Source organism: Ostrinia furnacalis, unplaced genomic scaffold (genome assembly GCF_004193835.3).
Source record: "Ostrinia furnacalis isolate ACB-3 unplaced genomic scaffold, ASM419383v2 OfSCF1402, whole genome shotgun sequence".
NCBI classification, from domain to species: Eukaryota; Metazoa; Arthropoda; class Insecta; order Lepidoptera; family Crambidae; genus Ostrinia; species Ostrinia furnacalis.
In genome coordinates, this window is record NW_021131641.1 from 5,026 (window position 1) to 32,912 (window position 27,887).

At 37.0% G+C, this 27,887-nt stretch overlaps 2 protein-coding genes across 6 annotated transcripts; one reads left to right on the forward strand and one right to left on the reverse strand.

Annotated features, from left to right (window-relative positions):
* Nucleotides 1–375: 375 nt before the first annotated feature.
* chp (leucine rich repeat containing G protein-coupled receptor chaoptin) lies at nt 376–22,170 on the forward strand. Of its 5 annotated transcripts, none has more exons than XM_028304155.1 (24): nt 376–468; nt 3,483–3,687; nt 4,276–4,446; nt 5,080–5,282; nt 5,617–5,768; nt 6,235–6,337; nt 6,689–6,889; nt 7,572–7,708; nt 11,842–12,061; nt 12,696–12,917; nt 13,036–13,277; nt 13,461–13,633; nt 14,153–14,234; nt 14,368–14,533; nt 14,628–14,770; nt 15,255–15,396; nt 16,157–16,282; nt 16,797–16,994; nt 17,196–17,339; nt 17,427–17,567; nt 17,697–17,936; nt 18,069–18,304; nt 18,382–18,508; nt 18,610–22,170. In XM_028304155.1, exons 1-24 carry the CDS (start codon nt 385–387, stop codon nt 18,712–18,714), a joined length of 3,963 nt encoding a protein of 1,320 aa, XP_028159956.1. In that variant the 5' UTR covers nt 376–384; the 3' UTR covers nt 18,715–22,170. The 5 variants fall into 5 exon arrangements, with proteins under 5 accessions (XP_028159956.1, XP_028159955.1, XP_028159954.1 ...); XM_028304154.1 differs by lacking the exons at nt 5,080–5,282; nt 5,617–5,768; nt 6,235–6,337; nt 6,689–6,889; nt 7,572–7,708 and adding exons at nt 9,003–9,205; nt 9,539–9,690; nt 10,157–10,259; nt 10,648–10,848; nt 11,354–11,490; XM_028304153.1 differs by lacking the exon at nt 7,572–7,708 and adding an exon at nt 11,354–11,490 and having other exon boundaries at nt 384–468.
* Nucleotides 22,171–25,575: 3,405 nt separating this feature from the next.
* Nucleotides 25,576–26,680, reverse strand: LOC114352531 (probable sodium/potassium-transporting ATPase subunit beta-3). The gene has a single exon (XM_028304156.1). It carries the CDS (start codon nt 26,596–26,598, stop codon nt 25,597–25,599), a length of 1,002 nt encoding a protein of 333 aa, XP_028159957.1. The 5' UTR covers nt 26,599–26,680; the 3' UTR covers nt 25,576–25,596.
* Between the last annotated feature and the right edge of the window lie 1,207 nt (nt 26,681–27,887).

Sequence of the window (27,887 nt, forward strand, 5' to 3'; positions counted from 1 at the left end):
AGGGATTATATTTGTAAGTTCAATTAAGGAGTGATCCATCAACATAATAAAATGTTGAACCTTAATTACAATATTTAGTTTATTCGCACACAAAAATATATTAAAGCTTTCAGTGAAGATATTTTCTATTAGTAATACCTCTTAGCCTAGGCGCAAACTGCAGACTTTTTGTTAGCCGATAGTGTAGTCGTACAGTTAATCAGTATGGGTATGTAAGGAAGTGCGCACATTACGCGGATTGATTCTTCATACAAATTAGAATCGAGCCCAACTATCGACCAACTAAAAGTTGGCGGTCTGCCCCTAGGCTTAAAAAGTGATTCTGAAGAATTTTCTTCCTTTTGTGTGAGTTTTAATGTGTTTATTGTTTTGTTTCAGAGTTTAATGTCGTTCATCAAGTTCGGCTACGCGCTAGTAGTGGTGACGCTCCTGCTCATGATATGGGCCTCCCTGTCGAGAGCTCTCGAAGTGAGTACCCAAATCATATCACCATTACTCATCATCATCATCTCAGCCATAGAACGTCCACTGCTGAACATGGGCCACCCCCAATGCTTTCCATGCTGCCCGGTTGGCAGAGTCCACCTTGTGGGTGAACGTCCCACGCTGCGTTTTCCGGTACGCGGCCTCCACTCCAAACCAAAACCTTGCTGCCCCATCGGCCGTCAGTTCTCCGTACTATGTGCCCTGCTCATTGCCACTTTAGCTTGCTAATCCGTCCACCATTACTATTATTATGATAAGTTTAATCACAATGCAGCCATTTAAAACACTTGCCGTTTTCAGCGGTGATTCTTCAATAACCCGTGATATATTTTTCCAATACCAGAGAAGTTAGTTCCGAGAACCGTTGTGACGAAAATAAAAGTATAATCAATCACAATTAACACTTTCTTAGCAATTATTTCAGTGAAACCGCAAAGATGCTATTTTTAAAGACTTACATCTAAGCCTACACACGGATATTGCTTAAAGAAATCATCATCATCTTCGCTACCTGTTCGCCATTTTATTAAAAAATGTAGTCCAAGATCACATCGGTCTACATTTTTGCTGCAAAATAATAATGTCGTCTGTATTCGTAGGTATTTCCAGACAGTAAATGCTTATTGATTGTTCACATACATTCATGAAGATTGGCATAAATATACTTCTCAGAATCATACTGCGAAGTTAATAAAGCGAAGGTCAGACATCGTCACGTACACGGTCAGTGACACGTGACATTTCTGCGTGATAAACCTAATTATTTCATTTTCATGTAGGCTTATAAAGTTAAGCTTGAAGCGTAGGCCTAAAGCCACGTTTCACGCTCAAGTGGGCTTACCTACTCCTGTTTACCTCATAGAGGTGAAGTTTATTTACAAAGGCACAAAGATAAACAGAACGTAGTTGTTTAATTTATTCTGTAGTAATTAAGCGTAAACTAATCGAAATAACACGCTGAATCTTCAGCTATCACAATGAGAAAAGTGTAGTACCGATGCCAGCATTTGAAGCTAAACACTGTGAAACTGGTTTTTATATATGTAGTTGTAATAGGGTTGAGATTGCAACAAAAAATGTCTGGTATGCTATTGACTGTACTGTGAGAGACTGTGAGTAACCAGGTATACCTACAACAAACTACTACGTTACGCTTACGCAATCCATAAAAGGATTTGGGGTTCTTTTCAGACGCACTGAAACGCTCTCGATTTCAGTTACGTGCTACGGCACTCCAATATAAGAGTACATAAACTTACACACAGTTGGGGAAACTACTCGTTTTAAGTTAAGTACACACAAGTTTCGCTTTCAGGAATGTTTGCTATCTTTAAAAACAAAAGTTGGGTCTTTTAAGTAACTCTTTCAAATCGGATGAAAAAAGAAGGTTGTTTTACCTGCAAAGCCTTTAAGGAATGGTTCCTTTACTTTGACTGCTTGAATGGTTTGAGGATAAAAAATATTTTAAATCCTGTTGGTTTAAAATATGTCTACGTCATATCATTTAATTTGAATAGAATAGAAAAACAATTATGGACCTACCATAATAATATCATTATTAAATAAATAGAAAGGAACTGATCTGAAGAATTGATCCTACTTATTTTACAGCTTAAAAAGTGGCCTAATGTTATTAGACCAACTGTTAAAGTATCGCTAGTTAAGTATGTTAATTACCAACTTACACATTTGCTTTAAGTACGAGAATGAATTATAAAAGTAAATGTTGAGAACCCGTGTTATTTCTGTCCTTTATTCTGTTAATTGTCTAATAAAACGACAACATTTAATATTTACCTGATGGGGAAGTCGTTGTATTTGCGCAGTACAATACAAAGGGAAGAAATCTAACTAATAAACCATTAACTCGAATGTCGAAACGATTTCTAATAGGTATGCGTTACACACAATGGGTAACCAATTAATTTTACCTGTTATGTAACCAATGAGTGTTGGCACGATTCCAAATATAACCATATCTACGAGTATACCAATATTATGAAGCTGAAGAGTTTGTTTGTTTGCTTGAACGCGCTAATCTCAGGAACTACTGGTCCGATTGGAAAAAGTATTTTGTGTTGGATAGTCCATTTATCCAGAAAACGTTTAGGCTAGGCTTAACATCACCCTAGAGCCAATAGGCGCGGAGCAGTAAAGAAAATGTGCTTATTCCTAAAGGTCCACGACTCTATAGTTCTTCTTTTCCCACCGAGTCCATAATAGATTAAAATAAACTAAGATAAATACTTTTTTTAATGTCGTCTAACTCGTGAACCCGTTGGGAATTAAAGTATGAACTTGAAATTTTTGAAAGCAATAGAGCTGTGGACCTATAGAAATAAGCCGAAAGATGTTGCAAAAACGGGAGATACCTAATATTCAAACTATTTTCACGCGGACGAACTCGCGGGCACAGCTAGTTTCCGAAAGCGGGAGCTCATAACGAAAGCCAGGCACGCACTTCATAACTCAATACATTATAAATTTACCGTTTGTGGATCGCACGCATACTTTATGCCACGTGTGAGGCAAGTACACGCATATTTCATATATACGACCCTTGTTTCCGCGCGGACTTGTTTCACGTTTTACATAATCTGACAGGTTCCATTCATCAACATATTGTTAAAAAGTCGGATTAGTACTGTCGTTTGAACAAGATCTATTAATTAATTTGTGGATGGATAGGTATGTAGTTAGAAAGTAGGATTCTATCCGCAGTTTGGTTAGGACATTAAAGCTTGGATCAACCTGATTACCTAAAAAAAAAACATTATTCCGCATCCTGGCTACATTGTAAAATTGAACTAAGTCTGAAACACCTCTGATGGCTTACATACGAGTAGACTGATTTAAGATTTGACAACAAAAAACATTTCACGACAGTGAGTCGTCCGTTTAACAGTAGGCAAACTCTGTTACCTATCAGAAAACACATCCCTCATCTACAAAATTTTGAAAACACAACTTAATAGCCCGTTTTATTATCTTTTCAGCTCCACGTAGACACCGGTCACCCATCATGCCTCTTCCAAGCGCTGTGTACCTGCTCCAAGCCAGCTGGCGACCTGGGCATAGTGACCTGCCGTCATGTACCCCTACTGAGGGTGCCTGCTACCCTGAACAGCTCCAAGGTCTTCACTCTTCAGCTCACGGGGAACAGGATAAGGGAATTGGAACCAAAGTTCTTTCAAGCTACAGGTTGGTAGTTTATTTTTGGATTTCCAAATAGAATAATAGCATGGTGCCATGTTGTGATATATTTGACTACGAGCTTGGAACTTCACGCTGACCACTGGCTTGTTACCCTCCAGCTTTATAGGTACTTTGTCAGCATTAGTTGGACTGTTCCTGGCAGTCTTGTATAAGCATTATCAGATTGTAGGCTCTTCTCATTCTCCTAGAATTTCGGCTCTACCCTAGTAACTACGATAGCTGATCGATGAAGGTGTCGGACTGGCCGACTCGTGATCCTAGGAATGCGGTTCGATCCTTGCCGTCGACTATTGTGATAAACGAGTGTTGGGATGTTACGAGTGGTAACACAAGCGCATTTAGCTTACCACAAGGGGTTAACGGTATTAAAAAAAGGCTAAGTTATTATGGTTAGTAAACTAATTAGTTGGGCACTAGCCCAAAGGCTTCTGACGTGACTCTACATTTACTTGACAACTGATTCTTTTAGCTGTACGTAGCAGCTTCATTTCAAGAGGCTATTTTATTTATTTAGGACATCCAACATGACAGTCAGTTAGTACGAGTATAATACGATTTTAAAATATTTTCCAGGAATGTACAGGCTAGCAATAAATCAGAACCCCCTGGAGACGATCCACGAGGACGCCTTCTACGGGCTGGAGACGACGCTGTGGGAGCTGGAGCTGAGGTACGACGGGCTCACGACGGTGCCCAGCAAGTCGCTCAGGAACCTCGGGAAGCTCAGGCTTTTGGATTTAACTGGTACGTCACATATTATATCTTTAGAGTGCACTAAAGCGGTTGTGTTTTATTTCTTTCAGGGCTGATTTTTTTATCGTCTTACGCGCGAGCGATAAGGATGGGTAGCTTGGGGTCATTGGACAAAATTCTACGTGCTCACAGACCGGGCTTTAGAAGAATAAACTTGTCATTGTGACATATTTAGTTATCTAATGATTGAAATATCAGCCCTCAGTCTGGTAGTTTGATACCACAGTGCTACGGTTGTGTGGCAGATGTTTGAGAATATAGGCACCTTTCCGCTTGAGTAACTGGATACTTATTTTAACCATCTTTACTGGTATAGTGGTAATGGGAAAAACGAGATGTTTTGAAGATCTGGAGATTTCACAATTCATAGTTCTGATATCGTAGCTGGTTTTTATTACTTACACATTCCTTAAACAGAAACTCTCACCTATCACGTTGTGTGTTATGATGTGAGTGATGAGTGTCCTAACAGGAATGCTGTTTTACAAGTTTTGTAAGAGTTTTTTTATATTAATAAGTAATGACATAATTACGAAAATAATTACTGTCGCTAACAGATTCGTAATTCTTTTATCCTATTTTAAAAAATAGTATTGCTAACAGAAACTATTTACTACATTCCAGGTAACGAAATAACAGACATATCTAGCAACGACTGGAGCCTGGGCACGCTACAGACCCTGATCCTAGCAGACAATTCGATAGCTAACCTGCCCATCGATGCGTTCTCAAGTCTTCTCATGCTGGAGACGCTCGACCTTCGAGGGAACCACCTGGCGTCTGTCGACGGAGGCGTGTTTAGGGATGGCATGAACAGGCTCAACAAGGTTAGTATTTGGTTGTTATATTTGTAAAATTTATCAACATAAAGTTCGTTTAATTTGTCTCATCAAGGGAAGAATTCTGCGGTAACTGGATAAACAAATTAGGTAATTAGTAGATACTTAAAATCCCTGCGTTTCAAAGCAAAAGCAATTCAATTATTTATTGCTAGATAATACATAGTTAGTTATTTGAAAATATCTCACAACAATTGAAGTACAGTAAAAATAATTATCAATTTCTCATTTTCTTCAATAAAAATTCTAGGATACCTATTTATCAACAGCATAAGAATCTCAAAACAAAATTACTCTAATATTAAATCTCTTTTTTTTTCAGTTGCTACTTGGCGACAATCAGTTGACCTTCATTCCCTACGAGGAAGTATCGCCACTAAGGCAACTACGAGTGCTGGACCTGTCAAACAACGTGATCAAACAAGTGCCTCCTGTGCATGAGACTCCCACCAGGCTGTCTCTGGATATACTGAAGTAAGTAGCATCATCATGTCTCTGTGTGTCTCCGGTATAAACCGCGTTGAAGAACTTGAATACTATCTAGTTACTAAGTTAAAGCAAACCGAACTTTCTTCTTTTAGATTATAGTTAAGTAGTTACACTTTTCAAGATAAAGTTGTGTGGTAGAAGTGTGCGTATGTGGAGAAATAAGGCTTAATTTAATTACACCAAAACAGAGTCTGTAATTTACCAATTGATCATTAAAAAAAAGTTTCACCCTCTTTCGAGTTTTCGACAGCGCGCACTGGCCGCTAAGAATCCTTTTAAAAAAAATTAAAAGACTTTAGCGAACGTCTTTTGTTTTCGCATATTTATTTTTCACGTAGCAATTCCCATGTCACATTAATTTTCATTACCACTTTCCACAGTGATAACTAACCGAAAATGTCATTTATTTTACCCAAGATGATACATTTATTGTTCTTTTTTATTTTTTCAGGTTGGACAACAATGTCATTACAGAACTTCACCCAGGATCTTTCAAAAACTTTCAAGTATTAAATTCCACTTCTTTGGATGGGAATCCAATTCATGTTCTAAGGGTAAGGAATAGTTTTATGTGATTAAATAAATGTGAAGATAAATTATGTAGGTACTATTTTGTTATATCATTATCATTAAAAATTTAACTGTCGGAAAATTATTAGCAACTGGTGATTTTCCGTGACGCAAAAACAGCATCTAAGTTTTTTAACAATCAAGGAATTTTGTAGTACACGACATTATAAAATATGACTTATTACAAAAACGTTAAACACACGATCAACACGGTTTATAATTATATTTTCACACTAAATGGTGATCAACGCGAGTTTATTTTTTTGTGATAAGGGGGTAAGTATGTGTTTAATAATTTGTACCTTAATTGAAAATAAGCTTTATACTCTTTACAGGAAGATGCATTTCGCAATGCCAAAATCAAGATCCTCTCTCTCCGCGACTGTGGCATCTGGGACCTGTCTCCCGCAGCGTTCGCTGGCCTGGAGAACAGTCTGCAGAGCCTGGACTTGTCCGAGAACAATCTGACGATGATATCCAAGTTCATGCTGAACAAACTCGACTCGTTGAGGTTTTTGAACCTGAGGGAGAACAAGGTAAAGTTGCACAGACGAGCAACATTTGAGATTTTGCTTCTTTGTCCTTCTTCTCATTGATATTCAAGGGGTTAAGCAGTCGTATGCCGAGATTCCATACAACAATACGAAAGTCATACATGCATACAAAAGGTTAAGCAAGTCTGTGCTATCTTATAGAATTTTTATTGGTGCTATATTGCAAAGAAAACGTAGGTACATTTAGTCTGATGCACTGATAAATGTATAAATTTACTTTCTTTAGTTTACTTGGACTATACTCGGAGTATGCATAAAACATAGTTATCTGGTTACTATGTGTACCTAAAATGTACCTATGTGACACCCAAAATGAGAACTTATTTCAATGAGGGTTTTCGCGAATGAAAGATCCGCTAGATGGCGGGACGTGGATGTGGGGTCTGACTGCTGCGTGATTGGTGGATTTTGACATATCTGTCAATGTCATGTCAAAAATAACCAATCACGCAGCATTTGGACCTCGCGTCTACGTATTGCCATCTGGCGGATTTTTCATTCGCGAAAACCCTCATTGTAACAAAAACGTGTTGCGAACTTTTTGACTACTATGGGTGTCACGAACTATTTAACGCTGACTGTACCCTACATTATTATACTATGGAGCATCACATTGATAAATCATAGAGCATGGTGATCATTATAAACTAATAACATCTTACAGGTCGATATCAACACCTTGGCGACTAATACCCCCACCGAGTACGAAGTGACGTCATACAACAACTTCCAACACAAGCTGTTCTCTTTGGACGTCAGTGGCGCCTCCTCGATAGAGATGAGCTTACAAGATGTGAGAAGGTAAACAAAACATTCTAGTAAAAAATATTTTCTTTCATGTAGTTCCTTGCTTTTGTGCACCGACAGAGCTCTACTAATTTAATCGGTAAAAGTTTGCAACGACTTAATTTCGCCTTTTTACACCTTATTAAACTTTGAAATCGAACTTAAGACTTTTAATATCAATCACCCCGAACTGGATGCTATGAATTTCACTTGAAAAAGAAGACTAGTTATCACCTCCTTTTACACGCCTTTATCTTCTCTACCAAAGGACAATGACCAAAAGTGGTCCAAATGTCCACCACTAATGAGATCTATATTAGCTTATAGTCCATTAAATAGAGATTAACTTTCAGTATGGGACGAAAAAAAAATAAGCTGTCAGTAAAAAATTATGACTGTTTGAAAAATTGTAGTAGTTTACGCGCTAATCTCAGGAACTACTGGTCCGATTTGAAAAAATCTTTTTGTTATGGATAGCCCATTTATCAAGGATGGTTTTAGGATAAATAACATCACCCTAAAACAAATAGGGGCGGAGCAGTAAAGACAAATGTTGTAAAAATGGGACAAGGTCGGAAGCACAGGTAGTATAATATTTAATAAAATTAATCTATAACCCCGCGCCACATGCTACATGACATAACATGTGGAGATTAGTCCAAAATGTGCATTAGATAGAATGNCGTCGCTAACAAATATATTTAGAGTGCACCTAAGCGGTTATGTTTTATTTCTTTCAGGGCCATGTTTCAGGGCTAATTTTTCAATCGTCAGACCTACCTATCTTTAAACTTGTCATTTTGACATACTTCTCATACTGAAACTGTCAATGTGCCAAACTTATTCTTCAGTTAAAAGTTATCTGATGATTGAAATATCAGCCCTCAGTCTGGTAGTTTGATACCAAAGTGCTACGGTTGTGTGTGAGAATGTAATGACATTTTCGCTTGAGTAACTAGGTAGGTACTTATCTAAACCATCTATTGGTATAGTGGTATATTACGGAAAAACTAGATGTGATGAAGATCCAGACTTCCGGAGGTTACACAATTCATATAATATAAGTTATGTGACTAGTTTTTATTCCACATTTCTTAAGCACATATTCCTTATACATACTCGTACATATCCAATCCTATTGCGATGAGCATTATGATGAGATTCCTTACAGACATGCTGTTTAATAAGTTTTATGAACGTTTTATAAATGGTTATTACGAAAATCATAATGTAGCTTACAGTTACTCGTAATTCTATTTCAATTTAAAGCACTTTCGTTTGCTAACAGAAACGATTTACTACATTCCAGGTAACGAAATAACAGACATATCGAGCAACGACTGGAGTTTAGGCACGCTGCAGACTTTGATCCTAGCCGACAACTCAATAGCCAACCTGCCCATCGATGCGTTCTCAAGTCTTCTCATGCTGGAGACGCTCGACCTTCGGGGGAACCACCTGGCGTCGGTCGACGGAGGCGTGTTTAGGGACGGCATGAACAGACTCAACAAGGTTAGTATTTGGTTGTTATATTTGCAAAATTTATCAACATAAAGTTTGTTTAAGTTGTCTCATCAAGGGAAGAATTCTGCGGTAACTGGATAAACTAATTAGGTAATTAGTAGATACTTAAAATCCCTGCGTTTCAAAGCAAAAGCAATTCAATTATTTATTGCTAGATAATACATAGTTAGTTATTTGAAAATCTCTCACAACAATTGGAGTACAGTAAAAATAATTATCAATTTCTCATTTTCTTAAATAAAAATTCTAGGATACTTATTTACCAACAGCATAAGAATCTCAAAACAAAATTACACTAATATTATGTCTCTTTTTTTTCAGTTGCTACTTGGCGACAATCAGCTGACCTTCATACCCTACGAGGAAGTGTCGCCTCTAAGGCAACTACGAGTGCTGGACCTGTCAAACAACGTCATCAAACAAGTGCCTCCAGTGCACGAAACTCCCACCAGGCTGTCTCTGGATATACTGAAGTAAGTAGCATCATCATGTCTCTGTGTGTCTCCGGTATAAACCGCGTTGAAGAACTTGAATACTATTTAGTTACTAAGTTAAAGCAAACCGAACTTTCTTCTTTTAGATTATAGTTAAGTAGTTACACTTTTCAAGATAAAGTTGTGTGTAAGAAGTGTGCGTATGTGGAGAAATAAGGCTTAATTTAATTACACCAAAACAGAGTCTGTAATTTACCAATTGATCAGTAAAAAACAGTTTCACCCTCTTTCGAGTTTTCGACAGCGCCTAGCCGCTAAGAATCCTTTTAAAAAAATATTTAAAAGACTTTAGCGAACGTCTTTTGTTTGCGCATATTTATTTTTTCACGTAGCAATTTCCATGTCACATTAATTTTCATTACCACTTTCCACAGTGCTAACTAACCGAAAATGTCATTTATTTTACCCAAGATGATACATTTATTGTTCTTTTTGATTTTTTCAGGTTGGACAACAATGTCATTACAGAACTTCACCCAGGATCTTTCAAAAACTTTCAAGTATTAAACTCCACTTCTTTGGATGGGAATCCAATTCATGTTCTAAGGGTAAGAAATAGTTAATTCCATTATTAAAGTAATTTGAAGTTAAATATGTACAATTTTGATAAAACTGTAGTAGCCCCTTCAAGTACCTACCAGTAAGGCGAAACACAATAGAAATCAATTTCAAGCGACCACTTAATGTTCCACTAGATACACAAGTATCATTTCTAAATTTGACTGTCGGAAAACTAAGTTAGTAGTAGCGTTAATTTATAGTTAGTTGTTTGATAGTAGTGATTTTACCATGACGCCAAAACACCGTTATATTTTTCTTACAAAAAATATCTTATTTATGTTTGTTTGTTAACAATCAAAAAATCTTAGCAATACCTTGTGTATTGTATTTAATAATTTGTACCTTAATTGAAAATAAGCTTTATACTCTTTACAGGAAGATGCATTTCGCAATGCCAAAATCAAGATCCTCTCTCTCCGCGACTGTGGCATCTGGGACCTGTCTCCCGCAGCGTTCGCTGGCCTGGAGAACAGTCTGCAGAGCCTGGACTTGTCCGAGAACAATCTGACGATGATATCCAAGTTCATGCTGAACAAACTCGACTCATTAAGGTTCTTGAACCTGAGGGAGAACAAGGTAAAGTTGCACAGACGAGCAACATTTGAGATTTTGCCTCTTTGTCCTTCTTCTCATTGATATTCAAGGGGTTAAGCAGTCGTATGCCGAGATTCCATACAACAATACGAAAGTCAGACATGCATACAAAAGGTTAAGCAAGTCTGTGCTATCATATAGAATTTTAATAGATTGGTCTGATACACTGTTGAATGTATTTACTTTCTCTAATTTACTTGGACTATACTAGGAGTATGCATAAAACATAGTTATCTGGTTACTATGTGAACCTAAATTATTAAAACTAAGGACATGCTAATTACTCCTTTTACTGATTATGTACCTGGTCTAGGAACAACCAGCGTCAAATAGTTCGTGACACGTGACACCCAAAATGATAACTTATTTCAATTGTAACAAAAACGTGTTGCAAACTTATTGACTACTTTACCCTACATTATTATACTTACTTTAAAGCATATCATTGACAAGCATGATGATCATTATAAACTAAATCATCTTACAGGTCGATATCAACACCTTGGCGACGAATACCCCCACCGAATACGAAGTGACGTCATACAACAACTTCCAACACAAGCTGTTCTCATTGGACGTCAGTGGCGCTTCCTCGATAGAGATGAGCTTACAAGATGTGAGAAGGTAAGCAAAGTATTCTAGTAAAAAATATTTTCTTTCATGTAGTTCCTTGCTTTTGTGCACCGACAGAGCTCTACTAATTTAATCGGTAAAAGTTTGCAACGACTTAATTTCGCCTTTTTACACCTTATTAAACTTTGAAATCGAATTTAAGACTTTTAATACTTATCAATCACCCCGAACTGGATGCTATGAATTTCACTTGAAAAATTCGACTAGTTATCACCTCCTTTTACCTACCTTTATCTCCTTTATCAAATTGGTTTTTCATCACCCAATTTAGATGTAACTATTCTATTAACTAACTTCAAAAAAGGAGAAGGTTCTCAATTCGATGGCATGTTTTTTCTTCAGAATGCGCTCCCTCCGATACCTATCAGTAGGCAAGTTGATCAGAAAGAGCATACGCGCTGAAGACTTCCTCGACTTCGGTGTGGACCTGGAAGACCTGAAGGTGTATGGGAGCACCATCAATCGCATCGAGTCGAGTGCTTTCCAGCATGTCCGGACTATCAAGACCTTGGACTTATCGGAGAACGAGATTGACTTCATTGATCCTTTCGCTTTTGCTGAGGTGAGTGTGCGTAGATCAGAAGGAGAAGAATAATCAAAAATCAAAAATATTTATTCAGTTTAGAGCACAAGTAGCACTTATGAACGTCAAAATGTAAATAGTAAAAAAAGAAAAGGTAGCCCTTATGGGGCACTTTACATGTCTCCTTATCGTAATTCCAAGCCGCCAATAGTGGTCCTGAATGCCAAACAATGCATAAAGGCTTTCTTATTAGATACGTGAACAGAATGATATTTTAATAATGATCATGCAGGATCATGCAAGTGGTACTTAATTTCAAAGTCGCGCAAAAATTGATATTTTTGTCTATTATAGGTAAATATACTTTTCCTTACCACTTCTTTTCCATCCTCCACTTTTCAACGATGTTATCATTTATTACACACATCATAGGCAATGTTACAATGAGGGCTATCGTTTTAGCCTTCACCAGTTAGCGCCACTGTAGAGTAAGGTCCTGTCACTTGCTAGTAGCGAAGACAGTGGCGCCAACTTGTGAGCGCTAAAGTGGTAGGAGGACTATCGTATTTGCACTCATCAAGATGGCGCCACTGTAGAGTAATGTAGATGTAGTAGATGGTGCCAACTGTTAAGTATAAAAACGATGGCCTTCATTGATGCGTTCTTTTTGCAGCTACACAGCCTCACAACTTTAAAATTGGCTAATGGTCTAGCGGAAACAGTAAAGATTCTGCCTTTCGAGCCTCTAAAAGCTCTCATAGAGCTACAGCATTTGGACCTAAGTAACAACAAGCTGAAGAACGTTCCAGATACCTCTTTCCACTTCTTGTACAAGTTGAAGTCTCTGAACCTTCAGGACAATGCTATTGACCACTTTTCCAAAGGAACACTTCAGGTAAAATCTAAGTTAAATACTAATTGCTTTAGGATAAACTGTGAAACTGTTGCTTCCATTATCTAAGTTTTACATTAAAATGTACTCATTACTAAATTATATTTTTCTTTTTTTAAAGGGTGACATTCACCACCAGCTACAAAGCATTTGTTTATCCCTGAACCAAATGAACCAAATAGTTCAACACACGTTTGTGGAGCTGAAAGAACTACAAGAAATCCTAATAGAAGACAACTTGATAGAATCGATTCAGAGGCGAGCATTTACCAGCTTGGACAATGTCAAAGTGATCAAACTGAAAGGGAACAGAATTTACGAGATCTTTGATGAAGCCTTCCAGAATATTCCGGCTTTGAATGAGTACGTATAGCAAATTTTATTGGACCTTCGAGCCGGATAATTTGGCAGTATTTTTTTCCTCGAAACCACTGAATGGTGCTTAAGTTTTAACTTCCTTTAAGCACTTAAAATTCCAAAGTTTAGCGCTCTTATCCTCGTTTCAGATAATATTAACTATGTATCTCTTAATTTTTCTTTTTTCAGATTGGACATCTCGTTTAACCAACTTAACACATTTAGATTCTCAATCTTTGACCAAGTCGGTTCGGCCGCTGCTCTCAAAGTAAACGTTTCTCATAACAGAATGGTTTCCCTGAGGGACTCTAATGCACACAGTTTCCTATACAGCTCTGAGTTTTACCAACCGAAAGTGCAAAGTGAGTATAAAAATATTTAGTACCCATTACTTAGTCTACTTATGTGGAAGAAAATTTTGTTTTATTAATATTTTCTTCGTCTGCTTTTTTGCTTCTGCTTTAACAGGATTAGTCACTGAAGAAACACCTCTTGAGCCAGAAGGTGATAAAGATTGGGCTTTTGTTTTGTTTTTATATTTTTAATGATTTCGTTTATTTCTCAATATTTTATCTGTTTATTTCTTTCTGCTTCTTCTAATCAGGATTAGTATCTGAAGATGAGCCTCACGTAACTGAAGGTGACATCATCTTTTTATTTCTTCTTCTTAGTTTCTTATTTTGTTTGATTTATTTATTCATTGTTGATTCTTTTTTGTTTTGCTACACACGCAGGCCTAATATCTGACGAAGATATTTCTATGGCAGAAGGTGACTTTGTTATTTATTTTGTCCGTCCTGTTTTTAACGATCATCGTCTATCTGTATGTATAAAATATTTTTAATACTTTTGAAAAACTAAATAACAATATCTTGTTTCAGGTCTCGGGATAGTGTCTGTAAACATCAGAGTGATGGATTTCTCTCACAACAATATATCTGAAATCGCTCCTTATTACTTCAGGTGATTTTTAATGCTTATTATTATAATGGTCTTCAATTATTGTTCTCTATTTGTTTTCCCTTTCTACATAGCCAGAGATTACATATTTTTATCGTGTAAATTAATTGATTGACCCGGTTTTTCTATCTTACAGACATGCAGATTTTACTCTGGCCGAATTGTACCTTTCTCACAACCTGTTAAGAAATATTACAAGGGATGTGTTCGGTTCTTTGGCAGCCCTACAGTATTTGGACCTTTCACATAATCAGATCTATCACATGGAATACGATTGCTTTGCTCGAGCCAAAGCATTACAGGTAACTTTAAACTTTTNGAAACTGTTAAATTTGAAATTGAATAAGAATTTTATTCTGGGCTTCACGAATTTAAAGTAAATATTGTTTGTTTCAGATAATAGATTTATCCCACAACTACTTGACTGAATTACCCGTGCAAGTTTTCCACGAGATGCCATCTTTGATTTCTTTGGACCTTTCAAACAACCGTATCAGAAATTTGGCAGATAATCTGATTGTTTCACCCCTTTTGGAGAGGTAAGTCTTTCGTCTTTTAACTCATAGTTTTACAGATCATACAAAGTCAGGGAAGTGTTTAGTGTTTTCAAATTTTTCGTGAAACAATGTTTCATAGGACACCTTAGAGCGCTTGTAGACGTCCGTTTTTTCACCGGACGACGGACCGTCAAAAAACGGATATCCTTTGTTTGCTGTCAATTTTCTCGCCGGACCCATGTCCGATGCATGCACACGTTCATTATAAACCATACGCCACTGCTAAATCCGGTGAAAAAATCGGTCCGTTGTCCGGTCAAAAAAACGGACGTCTACAAGCGCTCTTACTGTCTTGATTACCCAATAGTGTTGGATTGAGCTGATATCAAAAGGTCATGGATCGGATTTAGTGTTTGTTGGTTTCTTTCTTTTTCTGAGCCAATACTGAAATAATTATCTGGGTCTAGCTCAGCCTTTAAACCAACTTTATGAAGCGACTTTAATATCAAATTTTAACCATTTCTAGACTTGATCTCTCCAACAACTACCTATCGCGGGTGCCCACCAACTGCTTCTCTCCGTCCACCGCAGCTAACCTCGTGGAGCTAGACTTGAGTGGTAACACCATCCCAGCCATCTCCATGGCTGACTTCGTCCAGAGATATCGGGTAAGTCATGTACTAAAAACTAAGGCCACACTACAGCAAATGGGTGTCAAACTTTAGCAAAAATTGCTCTATCAAAATTTGAACTACCAGTCCAATTTTCATGCCTACATCCAAATAATTGTGATCATGGCCACCTTTATTTGGGTGGATCATTGGGAAACCGTGTAGCTGTTATTTAGGTTATTTATCATCATAACGGAACATTCGGTCTATTAATGAAGCTACTTTGTTACATTTGAAATGTTATTAATTATTTTGTAAATTACACAAGCACCCAGCTTAGTAGTGTGGCCTTATTAAGGCTTCTACATAATGACAAAAATATTATTTTATAAGGATTCCTATGTACCCTTGTTTTTACCACACGGCTTTGAGTGAAGCTTTCACCAGGGTAACCCTGAGTTTGATACTAACTGCTTGACTTGTGACGTGTTTTTTCAGTGTAAATAGGTACCTGATTTAAAGTGATATTGAAGTACCCATACCCTAATATTTTGTTATAGACTAAGTCAGGGCTTTCCACTGTTTATCGTTAAACCCTGGAGCGTCGCGGCATTATCCCAAGAGCGCCGTGATGCGATTGAAAATAAATGTAGAGAAAGAGATGAAAGTTGATTTCCATAAAAAATGTGTACATAACCGAACAATAAATTGATTAGCTACCCTACTACCTTGTCCTCATCCAAACCACTTAGTCTATGACCCCGTGTGCCAACTAACCGTAGTGCCAGCGTAGTAGCTAATTGTGCATGTCCGTCAGACTGACCAGAGCGACTGGCAGGAGGAGCCGGACTACAGCGACGAGTACATGTACCATACTGCAAGACGGGACCACACGAGGGTGTACCACCAAAAAAAACAGTACCACCAGAACTCGCTGTATAAGGTAGGTTGTGGACGGTGTAGACGCTGGTTTAGTATAGAGACAGGGCAATGCTTAGAGAATGGAAGCGTGAATTATAATTTACATAAATTTGAAACTCTAGTTCACGTATTTCTGTATTTTTTTTACCAAACTGAAATATCAGAGGCTAATGAGGAATGTTGGCAACTTTCTGAAAAATTATAATTTCCTTGAACTGGCGTCTACATTCAACTTTGTCATCCTGTAGATTTCCTTCGAGTTTTACTGTAGTTAGCTGCATTTTTGTTGTTTTATATTGCATCCGTTTTGTTTGTTGTTTTTTGATTTGACACTAACATTTCAGCATTAAGCAACTTTTATGATTTATAGATTTCTCAAAATTCTGAATGAATGATTTTGTCTGTTAGGTACTTTAAGATTACCTACTTATCATTTTTAATCATGTAACTTACTCTATGTAGGTTCTTCATTTTGAGTACAAAACGTTAGGTAAGTTTAATTTTGGTTTTGGACTCAAGACTTCAATCTATTTCAGTCTTTACTGAGCTTGGACCTCTCCGACAACCACTTGGTCCGAATCGAAGGCAACACTTTCTCGGTGCTGCCCAAGCTGCGCTGGCTGGACCTCAGCAACAACTCGCCTTTCAACAGTGGGGAGCGAGGAGTGAGCGTCTTCAAGGGTCTGGAGAGGAGACTCTTCCATTTGGGACTGAAGAACGTCAGCCTTACCACTGTAAGTTATTTATCAAAACTAGCTTCTTTAAAGGTAATGTTTTACTGGTGACCATAACTAGCCGTGGATATTTGTAAATTTTTGGTATGTGTGGAAGTATACAAAATTTTGCAATTGCAAAAGAAGCATTAATTTGCTTCTTTCAAAATCAGCAGCTGTATTCACTGTGCCTTTTGTCTTATATGTGATCTTCATTTTTAGGTGCCATCCATGCTTCTGACAAAACTAAAGAGCTTAGATCTATCATACAACAATTTGCCAACGATCCCGTTGGATACCACAGCAAACCTGACCGGTTTGAGGAAAATTGATCTATCATACAACGACCTAACCACAGTGCCAGTGGTAAGTAATGTGAACATTTCGCCATGAATTTTTATAGCTGAATTAATAGTACTAATGGTTATGATCCTCATATTACTATTATTTTAGGCTGTACAATCTCTCAACGACCTTCGATGGTTGTCGCTATCTGGCAACCCCGTCACGGCACTCATGAATAACAGCCTTTATGGAGTATCCTCACGGCTGGAATACCTCGACGTGACCAAGCTGAAGTTAAGAATTCTGGAGGTGAGTAACATCTTTGCATTTTTGAAGAATTTTTCAATTGTGACTGCATTTCTAAAAATGCAAATTATTATAGATCCTCTAGCTCGCGATCAATCAGCCTAAACTTTATTGTTCTCATTCAAATTTCAGCACGGAGTATTCGGCAAGATGTACGCTCTACGAACCCTAAAGATTTCAACCTCCCCCGATTTGAGAGAATTCAACGTCCCCCGAATGCTGGCTTATAACGCGGCGTTAGAAAACTTATACGTAGACGTGGAGTACAGTCCAGAGTTTGGACAGCAGATGAGCGCGGCGTTACCTTGCAAGCTGAATAACATCACCATCACTGGACGGTCTTTGGTGTCGCTAGCTCCTTATCTGTTGTTTGTAAGTATTCCATCCTATCTTTCCACGATTCCATTAACAGCATCATCATAATCAGTTCATTTAAGCTTATGTATTATCTCTTACTTTATCGTCTTCTATATTTGTGACTACTATCATTTCATGTTTTCCCAGGGTGTTCACTCCAAAGTGCTACGGCTTACTGTCTTCAACACGAGTATAGAAGAAATCGAGAGTCAAACCTTCTGGAAGCCAGGTCGCATCAGAAACTTGACCCTGGACCTTCGCTCCAACTACATTACGAAGGTCTCCAACCCCGCCCAGAAAGACTGGCCTGGGGTGCCCAACAATATGTTCCTCCATGACATATTAATATCAGGGAACCCCCTGATTTGTGATTGTGGAATTGGGTAAGAAGAGAGACAGGCACTTTTGGAATTGACATTGAAGACTTGAGCTTATACTCAAATCATTGATGTATTTTCAGATGGATTGAAGCATGGGACAGGAAACGAAGACAGTACTTATGTAACAGTCCATTTAACTGCGTCGCAACTAGAGACGACGTCAGGTTTGCGTCATGCCCGCTAAATGATAACAGAACTCTCGTTGATGTAAGTATTATAATTTTTAAGGATAGTTACGCGANTTACGCGACCAACGACATCAGGTAATCGTAGGAAGGCATTGATATAATTTTTCCATTTGGTTTCAGGTTATGCAAAGAGACCTGGACTGCAGTTATAACAAAGGATTTTTCAGTTCACCCAACTTGTACATTATTATAGGAATGTCGTTTTTAACGTACCTGTACATTTGAGGGTTGTTTTGGATGCTTGGGGTTTACGAAGAGTTCTACCGAATTTTAGCAAGAGTGTACCAATTTTAGACGATTTTCGAGGATTTAAGATCCTATTGGGTTTATGAATTGGAAAATTGGTGCCATCTTGTTCATACATGTATACTGACGTGTACAGGTGTAAATAGACCAGTCAAAAATAGAGTATCATCTGATAAATAACGCCAAGTAAGGAGTGAGATTATCGGAATGGAATATTAAGTATTGTACCTGTTTAAGTGGCCTAAACTGCATTCAAAAATCTCTTGAGGTATACCTTAAAGCCAAGTCATAGTAATAGTGATGGACAAAGTTGCCCAAAGGCATCAAGTGAGGATATGCAAGAATCAGTGACTTTTATATTAAGTGGTTGAGTAATCTAGTGAAGCCTACTAAATTGTGATTTACCGTTTAAATGGAGGAGAGTGATCTCAAGGGATTGATTCTAGAAACGTTTTAAATATTTTAATAATTTTATTCCGTAATGTTTGTTATTGGTTTCGCGTGTGTAGATTTAAGGTTTATTTTATACGCGTTTCGTGCACAGCCTTTTGTGTTTTTTCTTATTTATGAAAAATAAAGTCCAAAGGTGCGTCGATCGATCATCATTAGTGTGGAAGTGCACTTAAATGTGTCTTAGGTGTTGCATTTACGTCAGTGTTAAGATAAGTTCACATGAAAGCAATGACTTAATTACGATAAAAGTCTATTTAGTTAGACTGTCGCTCGAATGATGTGTTCGTCCATTTAAGGTTAATAATGTTATTTATAGGATATTTGTTTGTCTTATAGAAATCTAGATGTAAATGTACAACATCATCTTAACGATTCTGTATTTTTATCCTTACTTTCTTCGTCTTTTCTCGTCGCCTTTATTAGTAATCATTATAGAACCTATTTAGAGTCACACATTGTCCGATTTTGTCAGGTAATCAGGTCTAATGGCCCCGCCCATATCTTATGGCTCTCTAAAGGTCGCAGTTGGAAAAGGACCGGCTTTTTGACTGAAGTTCAACGTCAATTCGAACGAAAACTGAATATTATTATCAAAAATCTAACAATGTGTGGGCATACAAAATTAGTATCAAAAAATGTACAAAAAAGTTTTCCATTCCAAATATCACACTAATAATGGTTAACTTTATGACGCTTGATCCTATTTACTAATTAGGCTCTAATATTTTCATTGTTTAGCTGTTTACAAATTCTATCTGGTTAACTCGTTGAAAACATATTTTATTACATATATCTATTGATGTGTCAGTAGCTGTTTCTATCTACAAAGCATGCTGTATCATATACATTGTCATTGTACGTATAAATTAGGGATGTATTGACTGAATTTAAGTATTTCAGAGCTATTTCGCTGGTATACTTATTATAAGAGTTGTTTGTATTGTATGGTATCCGAAGTGGCTTATTTAAATATATTTTTTTGTCTGCTTCTGCAATAGTTTTTTCTGTTTTTATTTTTGCGAACGGACGACTACAATCTCACCTTTTGGTGTTCAAATAAAAATGACTGTTAATTTATGAACATTAAGTTTTTTTTAAGCAATATTGTGTAGTCGTACGATGAGGTTCGCAAGATCTTTTAACACTTTTGCACGCTAGCTGTTTCTATATGTTAATCGTTTTGTTTCGGAACAATATGCATGTTGTAGCTTGAAGTTATTATCTAATGAGTAAATTCAATTACCTCTTCTTCAGTGGTCCAGTTCGATTGTGGTAGCAGGCCTACAAGTTCACTTTTGTTTTCAATGTCATAGGTATGATGCAAACCACTTATATCGACTACAGTTACTATATTACAAGTTCCATGTTTGACATTGAAAACGAAAGGATGTCGTTGAAACAATGTATATATTTTGTGATATAATATTACTCTAATCCTTCTATTTTTGATAAAGCCTACAATGAGTATTGCTGACCTGAACGGGAATTGTATAGCAAATTATCACTAAACTAATACAGCTTCTACAACGTAGCTTACAGTATCGCAGTCAATTGAACGATCATAAATATAATTTAACTAAACCGTTGTATAAAATAACTGTTACGCAGATTTTCCATTTCTATAGCTATTTCAAGTTATAGGTCTATAGATTTAATAGATGCTTGTTAATGTTTCATAATAAGTAAAGTCTCATTAAATTTACCTTCTTTAATACCTTCAAGAATATCTGTATTTTTGGTAAGATACACAAGAGTAGTGACTTGCCTTTCTAATTACGATATTTCAGTGAGTGTAAGTATTCAAGAATCAGTTACTTGCATAGGTTAAAGGGATGTTCCTAAATTGGTTAAAGGTGTACCGTGTTAACGACAAATATTTACAGGTTTCTTATCAACTGTTTGTTAGTTTTGAGTCTAGTTTAGCAATATTTTTTGGGTTAGTTGGTGATTGATTACTTGAGAACCTACGCTCATTATTTGTCTACTGTCTCAGTAATAGTTCTTATACGACCTATAAATTGAATCTTAAGATAGACTAACTCCTCAGCAAGGTCCTATTGTGATAGACATAGCAAGTGCCAATGAATGGATTATTTACATAACCAATATCCTTATTAAATATCTATACAAATACATTTTAAAAATATTTTACTTTGCAACTGCTTTCGATATTTAAAATTTGTTTAAAATTAAAATAAATCAATTATCATGTTTGAAATTAAATTGTTTATCGTTGTTGTCATTTATGTTGTCATGTTAAATTACGATTAAAATAACATTCGGTCCAAATATAATGATTATGATTTCTTTGAAACATCCTTTCAAACTTTGTTTTGAAACATAAATAATATTTATTTTTGTTATAAAAGAGTGCCGCTACAGTCTACGGGATTATTAACTATATTGATCAGTATTTTCGGCATTGTCTATTACTCTAGGTATCTGATGCCCGTTTTCACTATCAATCCCAAATTAAGTGACCCCTATGGTAACATAACAGGAATTTTGTTTTCATAGGGGTCACTTAAAAATTAGGGATTGAGTGTGAAAACGAGCATAAGAACGTCCAAATTTCGTTATGGGCAAAAGGGATACCTAGTATATCGATTTGAAAATACGGATCATTGTAAGTTTTAATCCCGTTGTTCCTGATACAAATGCGTCTTGCGAAGAGTGTTCTCAATGACCAAAGGTATCCTCTAATGAAAAAGGTTAGTAGGTATACCTACTTACACCATGTGACAAACCCTACGCTTGATGTTATTTATTATAATAGATCTTAAAGCGGCACTAATATAAAGAAGTATATTTTTGGCAAAGTTTGAAGGGGTAAATTAATCGTGATAAAGCTGTAAATAATATTTATTGAAGCGAACAAAGCAAGTAAGCGAATTTGTGGAGTAATTCTTTGAGGGATGGGGACAAGGAACGATTTTGTCTTCACTACTTTAACAAATCTACTAAATAGTGTGGAATAAATAGGTAATCATTGAATTATTAGCGTATCAATAAATTATTACGTAAATTGAAATTTGTTTCATTGCATAAATAATACAGTAAATGACTCTACAATTTAGTATCTTAGCTACCCCTACCTACATTTGTAGCATTTCAGACTTGGTAATGCAATAAACAACCTCTTGAAACATAGCTTATTATTAAACATTATTATTTAACACATCTTGAAATATACCTTAACTTTCTTTTAAACTCATAAACATCTCCAGCAATAGACTTAGCAAATTACATTTTTGCACTATCAAGACTTTTCCTTTGAAGTCAATTTTCCTTCCAAAGATCCTTACGATTTCCCAATCAACCTGGTACCAACTTATAAATACAAAGGTACCTATTTATTTTAATGTTACTCTTATTAATATCTGAGAGTCCAATTCTCTATCCGACTCCGACGTTTCCTCAGCAATATCAGCATTCGAAAAGACATAGTATTGTATTAACTACGAGTACATTTATCAAATTAGAAAAACCTATAATAGAGGAAAGCGCTTGTAAGTAATCGGTGACCTCGGCCTGTGATCATGTCTAATACAAGTGTAATTGAATGAGACGCCCCGCGGGGCGGGGAATTGGACGACTTGCGCCAAACAATGTCGTTCTCTTTGACGCTTATTGCTTTGCGAGATTAAATATAGATTATAGTTCTTGCAACTCGCAAAGGCGAGTGAGCATTAATTGTGTGTGTACGTGTAGGACATAACGATAGTGTAGTCTTAACGTAACGTAAGACAAAACTTTTGAAAAAAGAACAGTAAGGCGGTTATCACACTGCGCCGCGCTCCGCCGCGGAGCGCGTGATTTTCATATAAAAATCACTAGCGCGGACGCTCTGTCAGTGTGAAGTGCCGCGCGTGTTTTCTATACAAACTGAGGTACTTGCATACAATGATTAAATCTGTCGCCCCGCGCTCCGCGGCGGAGCGCGGCGCAGTGTGATAACCGCCTAACGAGCCACCACACATGTAAAGCAATTGAGCTTTACATGTGAATTGCAACAACTATACCTACACTAAAGGTCAAATAATAATCAGCCATAAGCTCTTAGTTGCTTTACACCCGTATTCACAAACTAAATTAAGTGAAGCAACCAATCGAACGCACAGCATTAAATAGACCTCTGTGATTGGTTCGTGTGTAACCCTGTGTGTCCACGCGCACTGTGAGACCTCATAGACTGTCCTCAATGTCTGTGAATACGAACGTTAGAATTTTGTCAAATTAGATAAATTTTCAGTTGTCAGTAACTTATACCTACTAAAATACCTACGGAGAAGGTTTCAGTTTCATATAAAGGGAAGGTAGGTACTTATTTCAGGCTGTGAACTATATCGACTTACCTACTATTTCAGGACTATTTAGCCCTTTTAGAATTTGCTATTACATTTTCAGTTTTCAGCGTTGAATAAACTTGATATTCTTGGCTCTTTGACAATTTTGATTGTTTTTGCTTTCCTTATTTCAGATTTTGAAGTCATTGGCTAAGAAATGAAATACCTTCTCTATTAACCCCATTTTACTCTTCAGTAAAACTAGGCCAGACTGGTATAGTTTTTAATAGCTCGCGGTCGAGGGTTCAAAACTTGTACGACAAGGTAGGAAGAGCTTATTTAAAGTTAGTAATAAACATTCATTTAGGAAACTAAGTCACTTCCGACTATTGCCTGGCAAAAAAACTCAAAATTCAAATGTGGATATTACGCCTTAAGCTTTTTTTTCTTAAGCTTTATATAAAGCTTTTTTCAACGTATTCACTGAATTAACTCGTTTTCATTTCTCCTCTAATTGTGGAGAGCGAAAGAATCGGTAAGCCCACAGAGGGTCGTATTGTTACTCCGTGGCCATTGTCGGACGGATCAATTCCCAGATTAATTAACAGAATTAACTTTAGGTGGTTATCACACTGCGCCGCGCTTCGCCGCAAGTACAAGTAAATGCAAGTACCTCAGTTTGTATAGAAAACACGCGCGGCACTTCACACTGACAACGCGTCTGCGCGCGTGATTTTTTATATGAAATCACGCGCTCCGCGGCGGAGCGCGGCGCAGTGTGATAACCGCCTTACACTATATCAGCTTGACCATCAGACATACAAAAGTAGAGACACTCCCTAGAGAGCTTTAAACTCTAACAACCAATCACTTAAGTAGTACCTGTTAGGTCCTAGGTAAGTAATTTGTCACAATACTTTGTTTTAGAAAATCAATGGAATTGTTCACTACAGAACTGAGTACATAATGATTCAGATCTTGTTAAGAACAAGAGTGTGAAAAACAAAATAGGTAGGCCTTTCCCAAAAACTCGTTTTACCTCTCTTCGTTTAATCAAGCCTCGCTGACAATTTCAGTTCGATTCTCTTGAATGAATCTCGTTTTATCATTCTTTTCTCTAACCGCATGTACGAATTTCAAACATTTATTGCTTATGTGGCCTTCTCATAAAAAGAGAATAAATATCGATTCAATTTGCTTCAAATCATTTGAGGATTCGTTCAAGTTTTTTCTACATCTTTATATTACCAACTTACTATGTATTTTATCAAAATAACTAACATCGTTATATTTTTAACTTCATTGTTATCTGTGTTATAACACAAACTGCATATCAATTAAGAAAGAAATCGGGTCACATTCAACATTACTACTGGGTACTTAAGACACAAACACTTTATGCGTTTCCCCCAAGTAATGGATTTTCCGTGTCTTATCAACGTTAACGTAAATACTAGAGAAAAAGGGTGTAACAATAAAAGAAAAACAAACATATAAAATGTCAATAGCTATTCGTAAGTTATATAATGTTATTTTATTGAAAAAATTCCTATTCAAATTCAATAAACAGTGCTTATTCAAGAGTACACTTTACTTAAAAAATGTTCATTCGAACAAAAAAAAAAATGTAGAGTAGAGCCGATAAAATTATTGAAGTTTATTCAGTTTTTATTTGACCATTCATAGAAATGATGATTGATTTCTATCATTAGACAATTTATGTATGATCACTGGCTCTTGGTCGGTTGTCCCATTATCCTATTAACATAAGAAGCACTTCCTAATGAAACAAAATTTTAAGAGCTGACTAAGCGACATCTGGTGGGCTGAAAATGGTTTGCTTACATCGCGTTAACTATAGTCTGATCACGAATGCTCGTTAAACTACTTGAAATAGAACCGAGTTTCCAACCCCATTTTACAGGCCGTTAATTTTTAATGTGGCACACCAGTCATTACATTGTTACTACTTTTAAAGCATAATAAAAAGAACCATTTACATTTATTGACCATTTCTGTTTTGCAAATTGAATTCAACATCCTTCTTCTGAACGAAAATCTATTTTAAAATAAAATCAAAGTAATTTACAGAACACTTTAATTAAAAACAACTTTCAATGACCTATTTTCTAATATCACTACTTCTCAAATGTGTTTTGTTCTGCTCTTGTTCAACGTATAAGACAAACTCCACAGACGATGGGCCGTGTTCGTGCCAAAGCTTGCATTCTACGGCCAAGGAGACCCCATGTTCTACATTCAATATCTGCACAGCAACCAGTGGAGGATCATTCCGGACATCCAGGGGAAATAAAGCTGGATCAAAACCTGGAGGATACGGGAAGTAACGTATACTGCCAATGTGCTCTCTATCGTACGGGTGATAACCTCTACAATGCAACCACATCATCCGCTTTTCAGATTTCAGCCAATCCTGAACTTCTTTCGGAGCATTTGCAGCTAGAGTTGAGTTGGGATTCAAAGCCTTCCCAGTCCATTTCAATTGTTTATTAATTCTTACTATAACACACGGTGAACTGCCATACCCGTAGGGCGATTGACCGCATTGACCTAAACTTGACTGCACGTCCCTCGTTTTTCTACTTAAAAATAACTTATCTATCGACTTAACGTACTTCTCATAGTCTCCACTTTCGTGACTTCTGTACCATATCAAGGGATAACTGCTCTCTGAAGTGGGAGTAGCAGTCAATCCAATCCCATATTCAGAGTAAGTCAGAAGATTAATTTTGTCCACGTTCTTGAAGTCAGTGTGTTTTAGAATCATGAGGGTGGCGTAAAGGAATATCAGCATGTAGGTTGTCAGGAATATAAGGTACATTATGGAGTAGGCAACGATATAGATCCAGCTTTTGCAAGTTCTGTCACAAAACGTCTGTTTCTCTCGGTTGTAGAGGTATTTGAGGCATCGTCTTCCGCAGGATTCTTCCTGTGGTTCGATTTTGCCTGGGAGTTGTGGTGGCGGTTGTGGTGGTGGTGCTAGGTCTTTGGACGTTGTCGGTGCCGGTACTGCGACAGGCACCGTCGGGTCGCGGGTGGCAGGGGCATTGGGAGCGTCCGATTGTCTCTTCTGAGCAAACTTCTTGTTACGTTTTGGTGCCATTTATTTTAATCAATGATCTCCCTGGTATTTTATACACTATTTTGTAAACGCTGAAAAGCAATCTTTGTAATTTCAGCATACTGTCAACATGGCAGTTTTAACGTTTCGCTATGGTCATGGTTCTACAAAAACTATAGACTCTATCTTCGGTGTAACTCAGTAATGAAAAAGTTTTTAATTCGCAATTCATTTGATTTTATACGATTGATAATGAAAAGGTGAGCAATTTTAAAAATTTTAGTTTCATCTCAAACTATGGTATTATTTAGAGCTTTAAAAGTTGCAAGGTACTACCTTGCTCCCTATATTCCGACTAAAATATAGATACCACATCGCTGTAACGAATTACTTTTTATAGATTCGTCAGTGGGTGGAAGTAAACGGCTATCAGACTGTACACTGTACACATGGTTGGCTTTATTCTCTTTTGAATAATTATAGCCTGGTGTGTTCACGCAACTTTGCCTTGATCTAAGCCAATGAAATATTTTATTTAAGTATCTAAGCTTCGAACAATCAACGATTGGCTTTAAATTACCTAAGTAAAAAATCGTAAAAGAGAAATCTGTTTCAAAAATCAAGAAACTTTATGAAAATACATAAATATTTCAGGCATATACCCATAGTACATCTACTAAATTACAAGAGCCCTACGGTTTTTAGCTAATTCCAACCCAGACACTAACTAGGTACACAATTTACCGCCCGTCGATCATAATTTTCCTCGTGACTGCACTCCCTATGCAATTTAGCCTCACCCACGTAAACACTAAAGTACATAAGTAATTATGTACACAAACAGCATGTGAAGGTGCTTTCCATTGCACTTGTCCTATGTATGTGTGATACATTGACGTTAACGCTTTATGGGTCCGATTAAAAAGCTTAACGAATAGTCATGTACTTACGGCAAAAGCATGAGCATCGTATGTTACACCAAATGCGAGCAACTTTTTGTTGTGCTTTTGTAGGTAGGTATCAGACTAAAGGGCTTACGCACGTACTCACAAACATAACTATGATGTCTCACAGTGCACGTGGACGCACAGAGTGACCCACGAACCAATCACAGAGCTCTATTCAACGCTGTGCGTTCGATTTACTGCTTCACTTAAGCAAACATTGATTGTGAATACAGACTACACGTTAGAATACTTTCTGATTATAATTTTACTCAGTTGATTGATTGAATCATATGTAGAAACTAGCGGCCGCACGCGACTTCGTACGCGTGAATCCCGTTTTACCCCCTTAGGGGTGGAGTTTCGTATAATCCTTTCTTAGCGGAT

Coding starts and splice junctions, on each gene's coding strand:
- LOC114352531 (XM_028304156.1), bottom strand. CDS start 26,598: ATGGCACCAAAACGTAACAAGAAGTTTGCTCAGAAGAGACAATCGGAC.
- chp (XM_028304155.1), top strand. CDS start 385: ATGTCGTTCATCAAGTTCGGCTACGCGCTAGTAGTGGTGACGCTCCTG. Junction 14,534..14,627: donor CTCGAGCCAAAGCATTACAG/GTAACTTTAAAC, acceptor TGTTTGTTTCAG/ATAATAGATTTATCCCACAA. Junction 17,340..17,426: donor ACCTAACCACAGTGCCAGTG/GTAAGTAATGTG, acceptor CTATTATTTTAG/GCTGTACAATCTCTCAACGA.